The 13,488-nt window shown below is 55.8% G+C and overlaps 3 protein-coding genes across 3 annotated transcripts; 1 reads left to right on the plus strand and 2 right to left on the minus strand.

Moving 5' to 3' along the window:
* Positions 1-399: 399 nt before the first annotated feature.
* J3D65DRAFT_683372 (uncharacterized protein) lies at positions 400-4,415 on the plus strand (the record flags this gene model as incomplete). Its single annotated transcript, XM_066803769.1, has 3 exons — positions 400-856; positions 909-1,117; positions 1,164-4,415. The coding sequence occupies 3 exons, from the start codon at positions 400-402 to the stop codon at positions 4,281-4,283; spliced, it is 3,786 nt and encodes a 1,261-aa protein (XP_066660021.1). The 3' UTR covers positions 4,284-4,415.
* Positions 4,416-5,302: 887 nt separating this feature from the next.
* Positions 5,303-6,972, minus strand: J3D65DRAFT_610744 (glucanase B). The gene is made up of 2 exons (XM_066798834.1): positions 5,929-6,972; positions 5,303-5,877 (listed from the first exon to the last, which is right to left on the minus strand). The coding sequence occupies exons 1-2, from the start codon at positions 6,906-6,908 to the stop codon at positions 5,559-5,561; spliced, it is 1,299 nt and encodes a 432-aa protein (XP_066660022.1). The 5' UTR covers positions 6,909-6,972; the 3' UTR covers positions 5,303-5,558.
* A 1,493-nt stretch (positions 6,973-8,465) lies between these two features.
* On the minus strand, positions 8,466-12,144 carry J3D65DRAFT_610749 (alpha-glucosidase). The gene is made up of 2 exons (XM_066798835.1): positions 10,299-12,144; positions 8,466-10,249 (listed from the first exon to the last, which is right to left on the minus strand). Exons 1-2 carry the CDS (start codon positions 11,729-11,731, stop codon positions 8,647-8,649), a joined length of 3,036 nt encoding a protein of 1,011 aa, XP_066660023.1. The 5' UTR covers positions 11,732-12,144; the 3' UTR covers positions 8,466-8,646.
* Positions 12,145-13,488: the final 1,344 nt, after the last annotated feature.

Consider the following 13,488-nt stretch of genomic DNA (forward strand, 5'->3'; position numbering starts at 1 on the left):
GTTTGACACGCGCGTTTGCCGGTTCCGAGCGGCATTGAGTTGTCGCGGCAGGCTTCCAACGGCCTGAGCGCGGCACACAGGACGACCGAGCGCTCCAAGCACCTCCGCCGCCCTCGCCAGCAAACGCGTCCCTCCGATTCACCGCGAACATAACCCACCACCGGCGGCTGTCGCGCCTCGCATCCTTCAACCGAACTCGCGCAACATAGCGAGTCCCAAGCTTGTCTTTACTGTCCGCTGACCCCCGCCGCTCGTCTCGTTCAGCTCAGCGGCCAGTATCCTCTCTCCCAACGCGTCGGCTAAGACACCTTTCTCGCGAATCGGTTTGCGCCCGGAAACTCGACGCAGCCAACCGTCCACAGCTCCTCTCCCGGTTCGATGCCAGCGCGTCTCTCCAGCATGGAGCCCTCTTCGCCCGAAGTCGACGCGCAAGCCCCAGCTGACTCCACCGCCGACTCCACCGCCGCGGGCAGTCGCCGCAAGTCCGGACGCGTGACTAAGAAGCCCGATACAATTTACTCTTCTGCGCCTGCGCCCACCAAGCGCAAGCGCAACCAAGCTGACGAGGACGATGATGATGAAGGCGCCAATGCAGACGACGCGGTGGACGACGACGCCGACGAGGAAGAAGACGAGGAGAGCAGCGAGGACGAGCCAGACGAGGAGGAGATTCGTGAAAAGAAACGAAAGAAGGTCGTCGCTCGAAAGACCAAGCCGCAAAAGAAGCCCGCTGCGAAAAAGAGCAAGCCTAACGGAGAGCTTAGCCTGGCGATAAGGCCAGCCGGCAAACCAAAGAAGGCGAAAAAGCCGCGCCCAAGCAAGATTGCGGCTGCTGAGGAAGTTGGTGGTCTCTATGGTATGCTGCCGAGCAAAGACGTGGTTGCGCTGGTGCTGACTGTCTGATTTAGCTGATATCTTTGCGAGCGGGGACAACCTTAACGATGTGGCGGCGCGGTGGTTGCACCGGTTCAACGATCACAACTCGCGCGAGCTTGCGGAGCTGATAAACTTCGTCCTCAGATGCGCCGGATGCGATTCCAAGGTCGACGACCACGACATGGAGGACCCCGACAATTGTGATAGTAAGCTAAATGACATACAAGAGGAATACCAAGCTGTGAGTAAGATAGCCCACAGGTGAGGTTCTGGTCTGACAGTACTAGCAAAACAACGTCGACTATCCATTGATCGCAAAAGGCAGAGGTACCGCAAACTTCCGCCACAACATGGTCGGCTTCTTCAGCTCACTTGTCGAAACACTGGCCGAGTCCGAAATGCTGTACAACAGCCCTGAGATCATGGAGAATATCCACATTTGGCTCAGCACCATGTCTTCGGGCAAGAGCCGGCCTTTTCGTCACACCGCGACCGCCATTTCCACTGCCATCATCAGCGCGCTTTGTGAAGTGGGAAAGAAACTCGTCGAGAAGAATTCCAGGGCGATACGCCAGAAGGAATCCGAGGCCAGGCGCAATAAGAACAACAAAGGTAGAGTGGCGGAGCTTGATCAGAAGAGCAAGCAGGCGATTGAGCAACAAGAGAAACTGGAGGCCATAATTAGAGATTGGTTCGACACCGTCTTTGTCCACCGTTACCGCGACGTTGATCCAAGGATACGATTGGAGTGCGTCCAGGGTCTGAGCGACTGGATCAATACTTTCCCCGACCTCTTCTTCGATGGCAACCATATTCGATACCTTGGCTGGGTTCTCTCAGATGTGTCAGCCGCCACAAGATTGGAGGTAGTGAAGCAGTTGCAAGGGCTGTTCAAGGACGCCGATAAACTTGGTGGTCTAAAGACCTTTACGGAGAGGTTCCGCCCGAGGATGGTAGAGATGGCTACTCAGGACGCAGATCCCAGCGTCCGCGCCGCGACCGTCGAACTGCTCCACACCCTTCTAGAAGTCGGCCTTCTCGAGCCTTCCGATATCGACAGCATCGGTCGCCTGATATTCGATGTTGAGCCACGCGTGAGGAAAGCCGTGGTGGGATTCGTGGGATCCAACATCGATGTTATGTACGATGCCAACGTGGACGAGCTGGGGGGACAAGAGGCCCTGGATGAGGCTTTGGTCACAGTCGACAACGATGACGACTTTGAGAACCCAAGACTTGAGTGGCTGAGGCTCAAATCATTGGTAGAAAACTTACAAGTCTACGATGAGAGCGACGAAAGCCTCCCCAGCCAGATCGATCGATTCGCCAACAGTCATGTTATGGTCGCTGCCGGAGTAGAATCCCGCATCCAAATCGCCGCCGAAGCTCTCTACGATACGTTGCCTGAGCTCAAGAAGTGGGAAGTCATTGCCGGATATCTTCTGTATGATCATTCCCAGACCTCAGGTGGTGCCCAAACCAATGGCGCAACAGATGACCCTGAGGCTGCATTCAAGCTCCTGTGCAAGCTCAATGAGAAGGAAGAGATTATTCTGCTCGACATCTTGAATGCGTCGGTAAAGATGCGTTTGACGCACACGGTGGAAGCCGGAAAGCCTCACAACCAAAAGTCCAAGCTCACCAAGGCGCAAAAGGAAAGCTTGCAGGAGGACCAAGAAGTTGCCGCTCGACACCTGGCCGTTTTGATACCACAACTGCTCAACAAGTTTGGCGCGGTGCCCGACGCGACCTCTGCAGTCCTTCGTTTGGAGCACGTTCTCAACCTCGAGGTATTCCAGGAGCTGCGCCAGGATAGCACGACATACAGTAAACTTCTGGACGACATCAACAAGCAGTTCATGAGCCACGGCAACGAAGCAGTCCTAGTAGAGGCAAGTCGAGCGCTCCTGCACGCGAAGAGCTATGAAGAACTCGCCGAAATCACCGAAGGAAAACTGCAGGTATTGTGGGAAGACACCGTGGCAGCGCTTCATGCCTTGCACAAGGGCAAGCCTCTTTCACGAAGAGGCAATCTCAGCGACAATGTTCTCTCTGCCGTTTCCAACACCGTTCTTCGCATATCGAAACTCGCGAGCATATCCGACTGCGTCGAACCCCTCGAAGCACCACCCTCGATTTCACCGAAGAAGACCAAACGCAATAGCAGCAACACCGCCGAAGCCTCCGACGCCATCACAATCCTCATTGATCTTGTCCGTCGCGGCGTGCCCAACTCTGACACTTCTGCCGCTCAATCAGCCACTGAAGACGTTATTGCTGTCAATGCAGCCCAATCCCTTTTGTTCTATTTTCTGTGGAAGATACGTTACTGGGAGGCTCTTGTGAAGGATCCCTCCATTGGCTCCGTCCCAGACGATGATGTTGAAGCTATTGCCCTCCGTCGAGACGCGTTCATTTCCGCTCTCGACGAAGTCCTCCGTAAACGCCAGGGTGCAGATGAAGTCCGCCTCACGGCAGCAGGAATCATGCTCGACTTATTCACGGCTTTCTCCTCGCTCAGATCCGCGCGCGCTGCCAGAGACGAGAAGCGCGACGCAGAGAGGCAAAAGAGAGAGAATGCCCAGACCAATGGCAACGGCGACCATGCAGCTGCGCAGCAAGATGAAACCCAGTACAATGACGACTTCTTAGCGCTTGTCTTGCGCATGCCAAACCCAAAACAGAAAGTCCTGCTCCAGATCCTCGGCGCCGCCGAACGTGCTTTCGCTAAGAAGGCAGGCAAAAGCCTTTTCGGTCCTGCCGCGGATGACGAGCCTGATGACATCGAGGACGAGCCCGAATCGAGTGAGGAGGAGTCTGACGCCGAAGACGAGTCTGAGCAGAGGCAAATGATCAAAGCAGGCGAAGCACTGCTAGCGGAACAGCGTCTGTGCGAACTGGCAGCCAAAATCGTCCTTGCCATCGTGGCTGGTGTTTTGGACGGCAAGCCGTCAGAGAACGGCTTGGACAACGAGTGGTCAGATGACAACGACGAAATCGGCGACGCTGGATACAACACGAATGGACCCATTCGCCGCCGTTTGGAGCGAAACAAGAACCGCTTGGGCAACAACTTCAAAGAAGTCGTGGCGTATCTGGAGGCGGGTCACGGCGAGAAAAGCAAAAAGTCATCGGCGGCCAGCAAGAGCAGAGCCAAGAGCAGAGCGGCAAGCAGTGCTCCCCCCAACGCTGGACGAAGCGGTCAGACGAAGCAGCAACCTGCTGCGAAGAGCGCCGAGATTGTCGTCAGCGAAGACGAAGACGACGACGAGGCCGACAGGGAGAGGGAGGAAGAAGAGACGCGACAGCGCGAGCTGGAGGTCCACGAAGACGAGGAGATGGCGGACGACGGCCCAGAGGGCGACGGCGAGCGCGAAGGCGAGCAAGAAAGCGTGCTGGGTGATTGAGCGCACGTACATATCAGGTAGGTTAGCAGGGTCTTAATTCGGGCATGGCAGAAGGCGCACGTACAGCGAGCGGGGCGGATCGGACAGTCAAGGACACCTCTGGCGTTTTTTCACTCTGCGGCGGATCTCTTCGTTTCCTTTCCATACTCTTCTTTGCTTGGTACCGCAAATCTTCTTGAGCGGGACATCGGAATGAGTTTTTCACGCGACGCGGGGCTGCTGCTGTTGCATCTTCAGACAACAGAGTCGAGCAGCCCAAACGTCAATGGATCCAAATCATTTCCCCCTTCAGCCTTGTCTTTTCTTTTCTGTGTGCTTACTTATGTGTGTATTCCCTTGTATTGCGTACGTGTTGCAACAGTTTGAGGTAGCTCCGCTGACTGCGAGGTGCGTGGTCACAGATAATCATCTCCTATCAACAGTCGTGCGGCTCAACTTCGTGAGCAGAAAGTTTCTTGAGCGTATTCATCCTGCTTCCATGACACCCGCCTTGCACATCTCACTTGCGCATCGCAAGCCAACAAGAGAATCGACAGAATTGTCTCTACCAACACATCTCCCTCCCTTTCCATGTCAAGCAGAAGGTGACCTCGACCTCACAACTACAAGAACAACACCAACAACCCCGTCGCCCTCTTTGCTCTCTCCCAGGTCGTCGTCCCTTTGCATTTCTACACCGACGACGGAACCAAAAATGATGCACAAGGCAGTCCACTCAGCAAAACGACCCAAAACCAGCCCCTCACCGCCAACGCAAAAGAAGAGGAATCGAACTCGGGTCTCCAGACGTTTCGGCACCATGCACCTGCCTCTCGGGCTGCGTGCACCGGCGGGCTGCGTGAAAATCTGGCATGCTGTGCCACTACACCACGATGGATGGAGAGACTGGTTCGTTGTTGGAGAGGGGCTCGGAGAAAAGGTATTAAAAGTTGAGCGAGTGAGCCATTAGAGGCACCAGAGACGTCGAGGGGAGAGCGCAGGAGAGCGTGGAGACGATGTTGGGAAAAGTTGGACGGAGTCGCCTGTGAGTCATGTTTACTCTAAGGAATGTATTTACAGTATATGTACGTAAGTGTGTGAAAACACAAGAACAGTTTGCTAGCCCGTCCGTCTACCCTATAGCCCTGTCGAGCCGGATATCCCATCCAAAACAACTCAACACAAGAGCGATGCGTATTTACAGTCGGTCACTTCTCCCTCCGTTACGACGTTATCTACAAAGACGAAGTCTTGATCATCTACCGATCCAGTCATCCAATGGCTGACATTAGATGCCTACGCTGTGGCCCCGTTGCCGCCAACGGTGACTGTAAACTTCTTTGGGGCGCCGTACACAGCGCCGCTCTGGTCGGAACCGCCGCTGGGCGCGACATCGTCGTACGGGAACGCGTAGCCTCTCTTGTCGAGGTTCGCAGCGTGGACGATGCGGGAGTAGTGGTTCGTGACAGAGTTGGTGTAGTAGTTGCTGGTGCTGGCCGCAGGCGTTTTGGTGTCGACAAGGAACGTACTGCGATTGAAGGCTGCGGCCAGGCGCGGGATAATGGCGTTGCGCTCGGCGGAGCCAGAAGGATTGGCGAAAGGGCCGGTGGAGTTGCTGTGAAGAGGTTAGTTTTGTGCGTTGACATGAATGAATTCGTTCCCATACCTGAAAATGTCGGCGGCAGAGGGTTTGGCAAAGGTCTGGGATCCAACAGTCAAGACGCCGTTGGTGACTTTGCCGGCGAGAACGCCGTAGCTGGCTTGGGTATCGACCTGGAGGGTGTCTGACGAGTACTTGTTCCAGACGGCGTTGACATAAGAGTCGTAGTATCCCTTGAAGAGAGAGTTGTTGGTAATGATGCCGTCGTTGGGAGACAGAGCTCGTAGGTTGCTTCCATCGGACGCCTTTACGATGAGGCTGGACCAGCCTTGACCATCAGATGCACTTTGTGCCCGCAGGTTGGAGCATACAGTGTTAAGACCGTTTTGGTCCATGCCAGCGACATGCGATTTGGCCCCAGACGTATTCTCGAAGTCCAAGGCGATTGGAATGGAAACAAAATCAACATAGGTGATGTTGGCATACAGCTCGGTGGTGTTCCACGTGAATTCGGCAAAGTCCCAGCGCTTTTTGATGCTGGGGTCCGTGGGATTGGTAACGGAGGGCTCGACCAGGGCTGGACCCGGGTTGAGCAAGAAAGTCAGTTCCTCGCCGATGCAAAACCAAATGCGTGCGCCGGCCAAGTGTGGAATGGTCACAGTGGTCGTGCTTCCCGGAGCGCCAAGCCGAATTGAGCAGTTTTGACTGAGGGGAGTCTGTGTTTTCGACGGAGAGGTTGGATAGTACCCCGTCTTGCCGTCTGACTGGAGTAAAAAGAGAGCGTTGTTGTTGTCGAGGGCTCTCCCAGTAATGTAGGCATACACAGTGCTCGAGTTGGTTTTGTTGACAATGCCAATGTCCAAGGTAGTAGCAGTAGCGTTGGCCATGTTGGGCTTATTGGAAAGATTTACTGCGGGTGCGTCCTGCTTTTCGCTTGGATTCGCTGGTGGAGGACGATTGCCGGGAACGGGTGGAACCTTGGCTAGCTTCTTGGATGAATTCTCGAAACGTTCAAGTAGCTTCTTGACTGTGTTGCGTGCTGGCATGATGAGAGATGGAAACCAGCAATCTGGACCGAGTCTTTATATCAGTACTCTCAAGGCACTAGATGAAATGAAGCAAAATCACAAGACGTGGGCACACAGGAAAGCGGCGGCGGTCGGGCGGTGGGAGCTGAAGGGAGTGGGAGGGCAAAGTCAGTCTGGCTCAATCATCTGAATCAAAATGCCAGCCAGGCGTGGATGAAGCATGGGCAAGGGCGGAGAGTATTCGGCAGGTTTGAAGCGTCGTCAGGAGCAGAAGACGTCAGCGCATGGGCAGCCAAGAAGAACAAGGCCAGGCGCGTGCCGAACAGAGAAGGCTGGGGCCAGCAATTGCTCCTAGTCGTGGCGGCGAGGGGCGGCATAAGGCTCTTCCAATTGTAGGGCTGCAATAGCATGCCATGGGCAAAGCTAGCATGGAGTCGGTCATCCGCGTGCGCGTTTTCCCCAGATTCTTCGCAACGGGCCGGACCAAGGCAGTGTGTTCGCATGACTGCCTGAGAGGCGCCGGCGCTGTCCATGGCGTGGGTGGGAGAGCGGTGCTCGGCAGTTGCAAGCAACGGCGTCGCATGAATCCATTGTGGAGGCTGAGGACAAGACACGGCGATCCGGCACCTGCTCAGCCTCGAGTCGACTCGGCTTCGCGATCCGTCGAGGGCAAGCGGAATGTGGAACAGAGACGAGATGACGTTGGTGTTGAAAAAGAACAGATGGGGGTGCCAGTTGACGCTATTCCCGTGCAGGCAAGCGCTAGCGGCATACCCGCCGAACAAGACGAAATGACTGGGATTTCTCTGAACTGGACACTCCCACCCCAACACACACATCATTGATTCTCCCAAAAGCCATCGCCATGATCATTTCCTGCTCGATCCTCGCGACATCAAGCCCCCACAATGCCGCCTCCTGTCCAAGGCCACCTGCCCACTCGAGAAGTGCCCATTAATGACGCGTCCTCCCTTGGTCACCACCTCCTCCCATCTTTTGCAACTTGGAAATCCTCGCTTTGATTCCTCTTTCTCGGCGCCCAGAACAAACTCGAGCACATCTGCCTCTATCGCTGATGACTCGGTCATGCCCGACTCTCCCAGCCACGGCGCCGGAAGACGTCTCGACCCGGAAGGAGCCAGCCAGGCGCTTCCAACGTTGCCTTGGACAGACTTGGACCCTCTTCTTTTCGACTGGCCCTCTCCAGCAGTGACTGGTAGCCGCCCTGAATTCTTTCGCTCAAGACAAGATGATACCGCCATTTGTCATTTCGCTGTTGCGGCTCTCAACGACTGAGCGTGCTTTTCGAAGTTTTCGGGGACTTTTGAATCCCTCCTCCATCCTGCTCCCTCTTGCCTGATTCGGTCACAAGTCCGCCCGCTGCCAGGTACCAGAGCAATTCAGCACAACAACGTTGGGAGCTCGCTGCAGCTCAAAAACCACCATCATTATCAGATGACTACGCTTGCAGATTCGGGCTAGAAATCCGCCGTCTTGGAGCGCTCCAGCACATGACCCACATGATCATATCTGAGAGCTCCGCGTCATCATTTTCCCGCTCCACCGAGCTGCCATATGATTCGATCGACGCTCACGCTGCGCGATGCGGGACCATCACTTCCTGGATCATCGTGTGGGACGTCTCTCCTAAAGGATTATTGTCCTAAAGGACAAATGTCGTGACAGGGCGTCTATGTCTGATACGGCGAATGTCCTTCCCTCTACTCCCAGTCTACAGGAATACGCGACCTCGACGCTACTTCCAGCTCAGTTCCCAGTCCTTCTCCCACGCAGTCGTCCCATTGCCCATCACGTCACTTAATCCCGACAAAATTAGCACACCACTCTCCTTATCCCACGTCTTCGCGTCATCCTCCAGCGCGGTACCACCGAATTTCACCGTTTCCGGTTCTTGCTGCAGTCCCCACACTTTGACTTCCTTCAACACGTTTTTGTCTTGCCACTCGCCGATAGCAGACGCACTCAAACGCCCCTCAGTCACCACAAATTCTACGTTCAGCGTCGCGTTCTGAACGACGCTCTCCCCATCGTCCAAATACAGCGACCCCCTTGCCTCACCGCTACTGTCCAGTGCGATGAGCAGACTCCAAGGAGACTGCCGCGCCGCTGCGGTCGTCATCAGCGGCTCCTGAAGGGGAAGGACATGGCCACCGCGCACGAATACAGGAATATGCGTCGTTGGCGCATCCAGCGTCTTGTTCTGGCCGGGCTCCGCAACAACTTCCGTCCCACTGTACCAGTCGAACCATCGGGTGCCCTGAGCAACACCGGGAAAGACGCCCGCAGTCTGGTTGGCGTTGGGCGCGAGGACAGGGACGACCATGACGGCCGGACCAAGCAGGAATTGCGTGTCGACGGCAGCGAGAGTGGGGTCGGCGGAAAACTCCCATGCCAGGGCCCGCAGGACCGTGTCGCCGTTCGCGTGGGCAGCGCGAAAGAGGGAGTACATGTAAGGCAGCAGGGCGTAACGGATGGCCATGGCGCGGCGCGAAGCTTCGGCAACGGTAGCCCAGCGGTACGGTTCCTGCGGCACGGCAGCGTAGACGTTGTGGTTGCGATAAAAGGGCATGAAGGCATTGAGCTGCATCCAGCGTGCGCAGAGGTCGAGACCGCTGTTGCCGTTGAAGCCGCACGTGTCGGTTCCGAACATCGGGGTGCCATACAGCGCAAACGTCAGCGCCTGTGGAATGCCAAAGTACATGTACGAAAAGCGGCTGTAGTTGTCGCCGCCCCAGTGGCCCGCTTGTCGACCGCTACCAGCAAACGTCGACCGCCCTATGATAAAGGGGCGTTTGCCCGGATGGACCTCGAGTAGGCCGTGGTACGTTGCGTTGAGGATCTGAAGTCCAAACAAATTGTGGACGTCGTATTCTTGGACGCCGTTGAAATGCGTGGCGTTTGGGCTGACGGCGTGGACTCCAAGGTCGCCCTGGACATTGTCAATGACGTAGGGAGGGTGGTCCACATTTCGAGTGCCTGGAGTCGGCGTGGCACGCAGGTAATTGACGACAGAAGAGCTACCTGCCGTCGCTGTTGCAGCCGCCTGGCTTGAGCTGGCCGACGAAGCCACCGCCGCTTCAGTGGCGTTGGTCACGTTGAAGCCTTCTGGATAGTCGACGATAAGATTACCAGGCGAACCGGGTAACGAAAAGGCTGCGTGGACAGGATTCAGACTGAGATTGTTCGAGCCGCACGAGCCCACGCAGAACGACGACACCTCGGACATGTCGATCCAGATGCCGTCAAAGGGGATCTTCTTGTGCCAGCGGACTAGCTCATCGCTCCACCATGGTACGGCTGTGTCAACTTGCCAGTCGGGGAAGACGGTGTATCCAGGCCTCAAAGATAGGTCAGTGTCTATCCAAGCGAACAGATATTTGGACTCACCAGACAGATCCAATATACTGACTGCCATCAGGATTGTTCAGAAAAGCTCCCACGGCGTTGCCGCGATCATACGTAGCATACGCATCCGACGCATTGTCCGGATTGGGGATGTAAATGGCACTGTCGACAATTGGGATATAGTGTAAGCCCTTGCCATGCACCTTCTCCAGGAATCGACGACCATCCTCGGCAGGATACGCAATATGGTCGGTCGTGAAATCGCGGTATCCCTCCATGTAATCAATGTCGGTCCAGATATTTTCGAGGGGAATCTCGAAGCGCTCGAAGGCGTCGACGACCTCCTCCAGCTGCGACCAGTTGGCGTAGCCCCACCGGCACTGATGGTAGCCAAACGTAAAGTACTGCTGCATGGCCGGCAGCCCGACAATGCCCTGCTGATATTGTTGCGTGACGGCGGCCGCCGTCGGCCCCGCGAGGAAGAAGAGGTCGATGCTGCCACCGAGCAGCCGCCATGTGAGGCCATCTTCCTTCAGTACGACTTCTTGCCCGTGTGCGTTGCGCAGGAATACGCCGTGTGTGTACGACACATAATCTCCGCTTGCATTGGCACTGCTGGCGTCCTTGACCAGCACTAAGCTGCCGTTGTCAGCGACCTCAAAGTAGCGCGTGTCGACATAGTAGGGGTGGCTGCCGTAACTGTTACTGTCGATGGGATTGGCAATGTCGACAGCGTAGATGGTGGCTGTGAGATTCCTGTTCAAACGCAGCCCATGGATGCGCTCGCCCAGGCCGTATAGGTTGTAGCCCTCCGGAAGCGCCGTCTTGAACTCGATGAATTGGTTCTCGTAGACGAGCTTGCTGCCTGTCGTATCGAACAGTACGTCGCCGGTCGACCGCCGGATCACCTTGAACGAAAACGACGGCTCGTTGCTCCAAGATACCTGCAAGTCGTTCTTCTCAATCGTTGCATTCGCATCCTTGTCAAGCGCCGGCCGAGGGACCAATTCCTCGGGCAAGATATACCACGAGCTGTTGGACGGGTCGATGTTGGCGGGGCTGATGTTGATGGACAGCCGATCCGCATTCTGGTATTGCACCGTCAAGTTCAGGACCTCGACGTCCGTTCCGTACACATTGCACCCCTCTTTCTCGGCCAGGCTCAGTGTCGCCGTAAACCCGTACGCATTTCTCCTGACGTGCGAAGCTTTGTACCCAGGACAAACATCTTGCGCATCGACTGCTTCTGAATCATCGATGTTGGCAATCAGCGGCGCGCCGGTATCCGCGTCTGCCGGGACCGTGAAGCGTGGCGCGTAGCTCGTTGACGCAGCAGTAGGGGACGTTATGACGGTGAAGCTCTCCGACACGCCCATCGACTGTTCGGCACTCGCCAAAGACTGTGCTTGGACGCGGACTGCTTCAATGGCAGTCAGGACGACGCCGGCAGCGAAAAAACGCAGCAGTGGCGTCATGATGGAATGACGACAGCTATGACGAAGAGGAGTGCCTCGACGCTAAAGATTAAAAAAGTTGGGAAAGGTAGCGTCTGTCAACCATCGACGCTTGTTGAGAAAACTAGGGAAATAGCGTGGATATAAGGCGAGTAGCTTCCTCGCCTCCACAAGGCGTGTGGAAATATCCTCACTCACATCACGCGGTACTGTCCTGCACCGGCGCGGGCGTCCATGTACGTTTCGACGGGCAGACGCTGCGGACGAAAAGAGAAGAAGACTGCGAGGGAGCGAGCTCCACTTTGTCCGCTGGCCCTGGCTGGCTGGTAGAGACACGCTCCCCCGCACTACACAGCATCTGCATGCAATGTGTGGTGGGCATGATGACCCCGCGGAGAGGGGACGAGAGGTGAGGGGAAGAAAATGATGATGATGATGACATGATGCAGTGGAGTAACGCTTCAGGCGCACGTACGTATGTTGAGCTGCTGCAGGCCCGCATCACACACAGCAACTCACAGCAGCAGCGCGACTGCGCCGTATGTGTGTGCTGCATGCGCACATAACCGAGCCAACGAGACGAGCGAGAGGATTTGCGCAACAGGGATAGAACGAACGGCCGCGGGCAGCAGACTGGGCAGGGCTCAGGACAGGGAAAAGGAATTTGGGCTCGTGATGCAAATTTCTCGACACCTTCTTGACTTGCCTGCTGAAGATGGAAAACGAGCGCTAGGACGTTGCCTCAATTTTTGGAGCACTCCGAGTCTTCGTCTTCAGGCGTTGAAATCGGAGGACAGTAAGCATTTGTTGCTCGTCCACATTCTAACCATCAGCCAGGTCAACACACGAGACATGAGTTAGTTGAAAGGCCAACGAAAGAGGGATGCTTCACTTACAGACCACTCCCTCTCTTAACATAAGAAGCTGGCACCAACCACTCATAAGGCAACACCTAGCCTTCAACCCGATTAATAGCAATTCGCCTCCCCCAGCGCAAAGCGGTTGAAAAACACCAAATGAGTGAGAGAAAGAAAAGGAACACCTGCCCTCAACACCTCAGCAACATCTACCCCTTTGTCCACCACGACCTCGATCTAACCCCAGAAAAGACGACCCCGCACATGCCCCACTCCGTCCGCCAGGGGGTCGCCCCACACCCCCACCTCCGCTTCCGCTTTTGTTTTGACCGCAGCCCACCTCACCACCGGTGGCTCAACCCAGCTCACTCTTACTCCATCTCATGCCACGCCATCTCATCTCATCTCGCTTGGCTGTCGGGTTTCGGTCGGCAAAGTTGACATGCCTTGATGTGGCGGCGCCCTGAGATCGGTTTGGTTTGGCTGGTGAGTTTGTGATGTGGTGGCGGCGTGGCGTGTGTTGATGTGGAGTGATGCACACATTGCTCTGCATACAGTGGCATGCCGAGTACGATATGCAGCGACAAAGAGACAGAGAGGAACGGCACGTCGGTCTGTCCATGCGTAGTTTCATACACCAGTTCGCAAAGCAATCTAGGATCAATGTCGTACACGAACGACGACATTCAATGGCGCAGTCGGCGCGTGCAAACAGGAGATGCTACTATCTTCACTATTTCTTTCCTTTTCTTTTATGAAGCTGATGGCGCAACGTGTTCGTCTTCTCCCATGTTCGTCTCTCCTACTTTCCGTTGTCCTCATCCCTCTGCCCGGCTTCGCCTCGCCTTCGTTTCATTCTGTTTGTCCATAGCCCCGCCTGTCCTGCCAATGCGTCTCGTTGACTGCCAGGCCGGCCCAGCC

Source organism: Phyllosticta citribraziliensis, assembly GCF_038025025.1.
Source record: "Phyllosticta citribraziliensis strain CPC 17464 chromosome Unknown J3D65scaffold_1, whole genome shotgun sequence".
Classification (NCBI taxonomy): Eukaryota; Fungi; Ascomycota; class Dothideomycetes; order Botryosphaeriales; family Phyllostictaceae; genus Phyllosticta; species Phyllosticta citribraziliensis.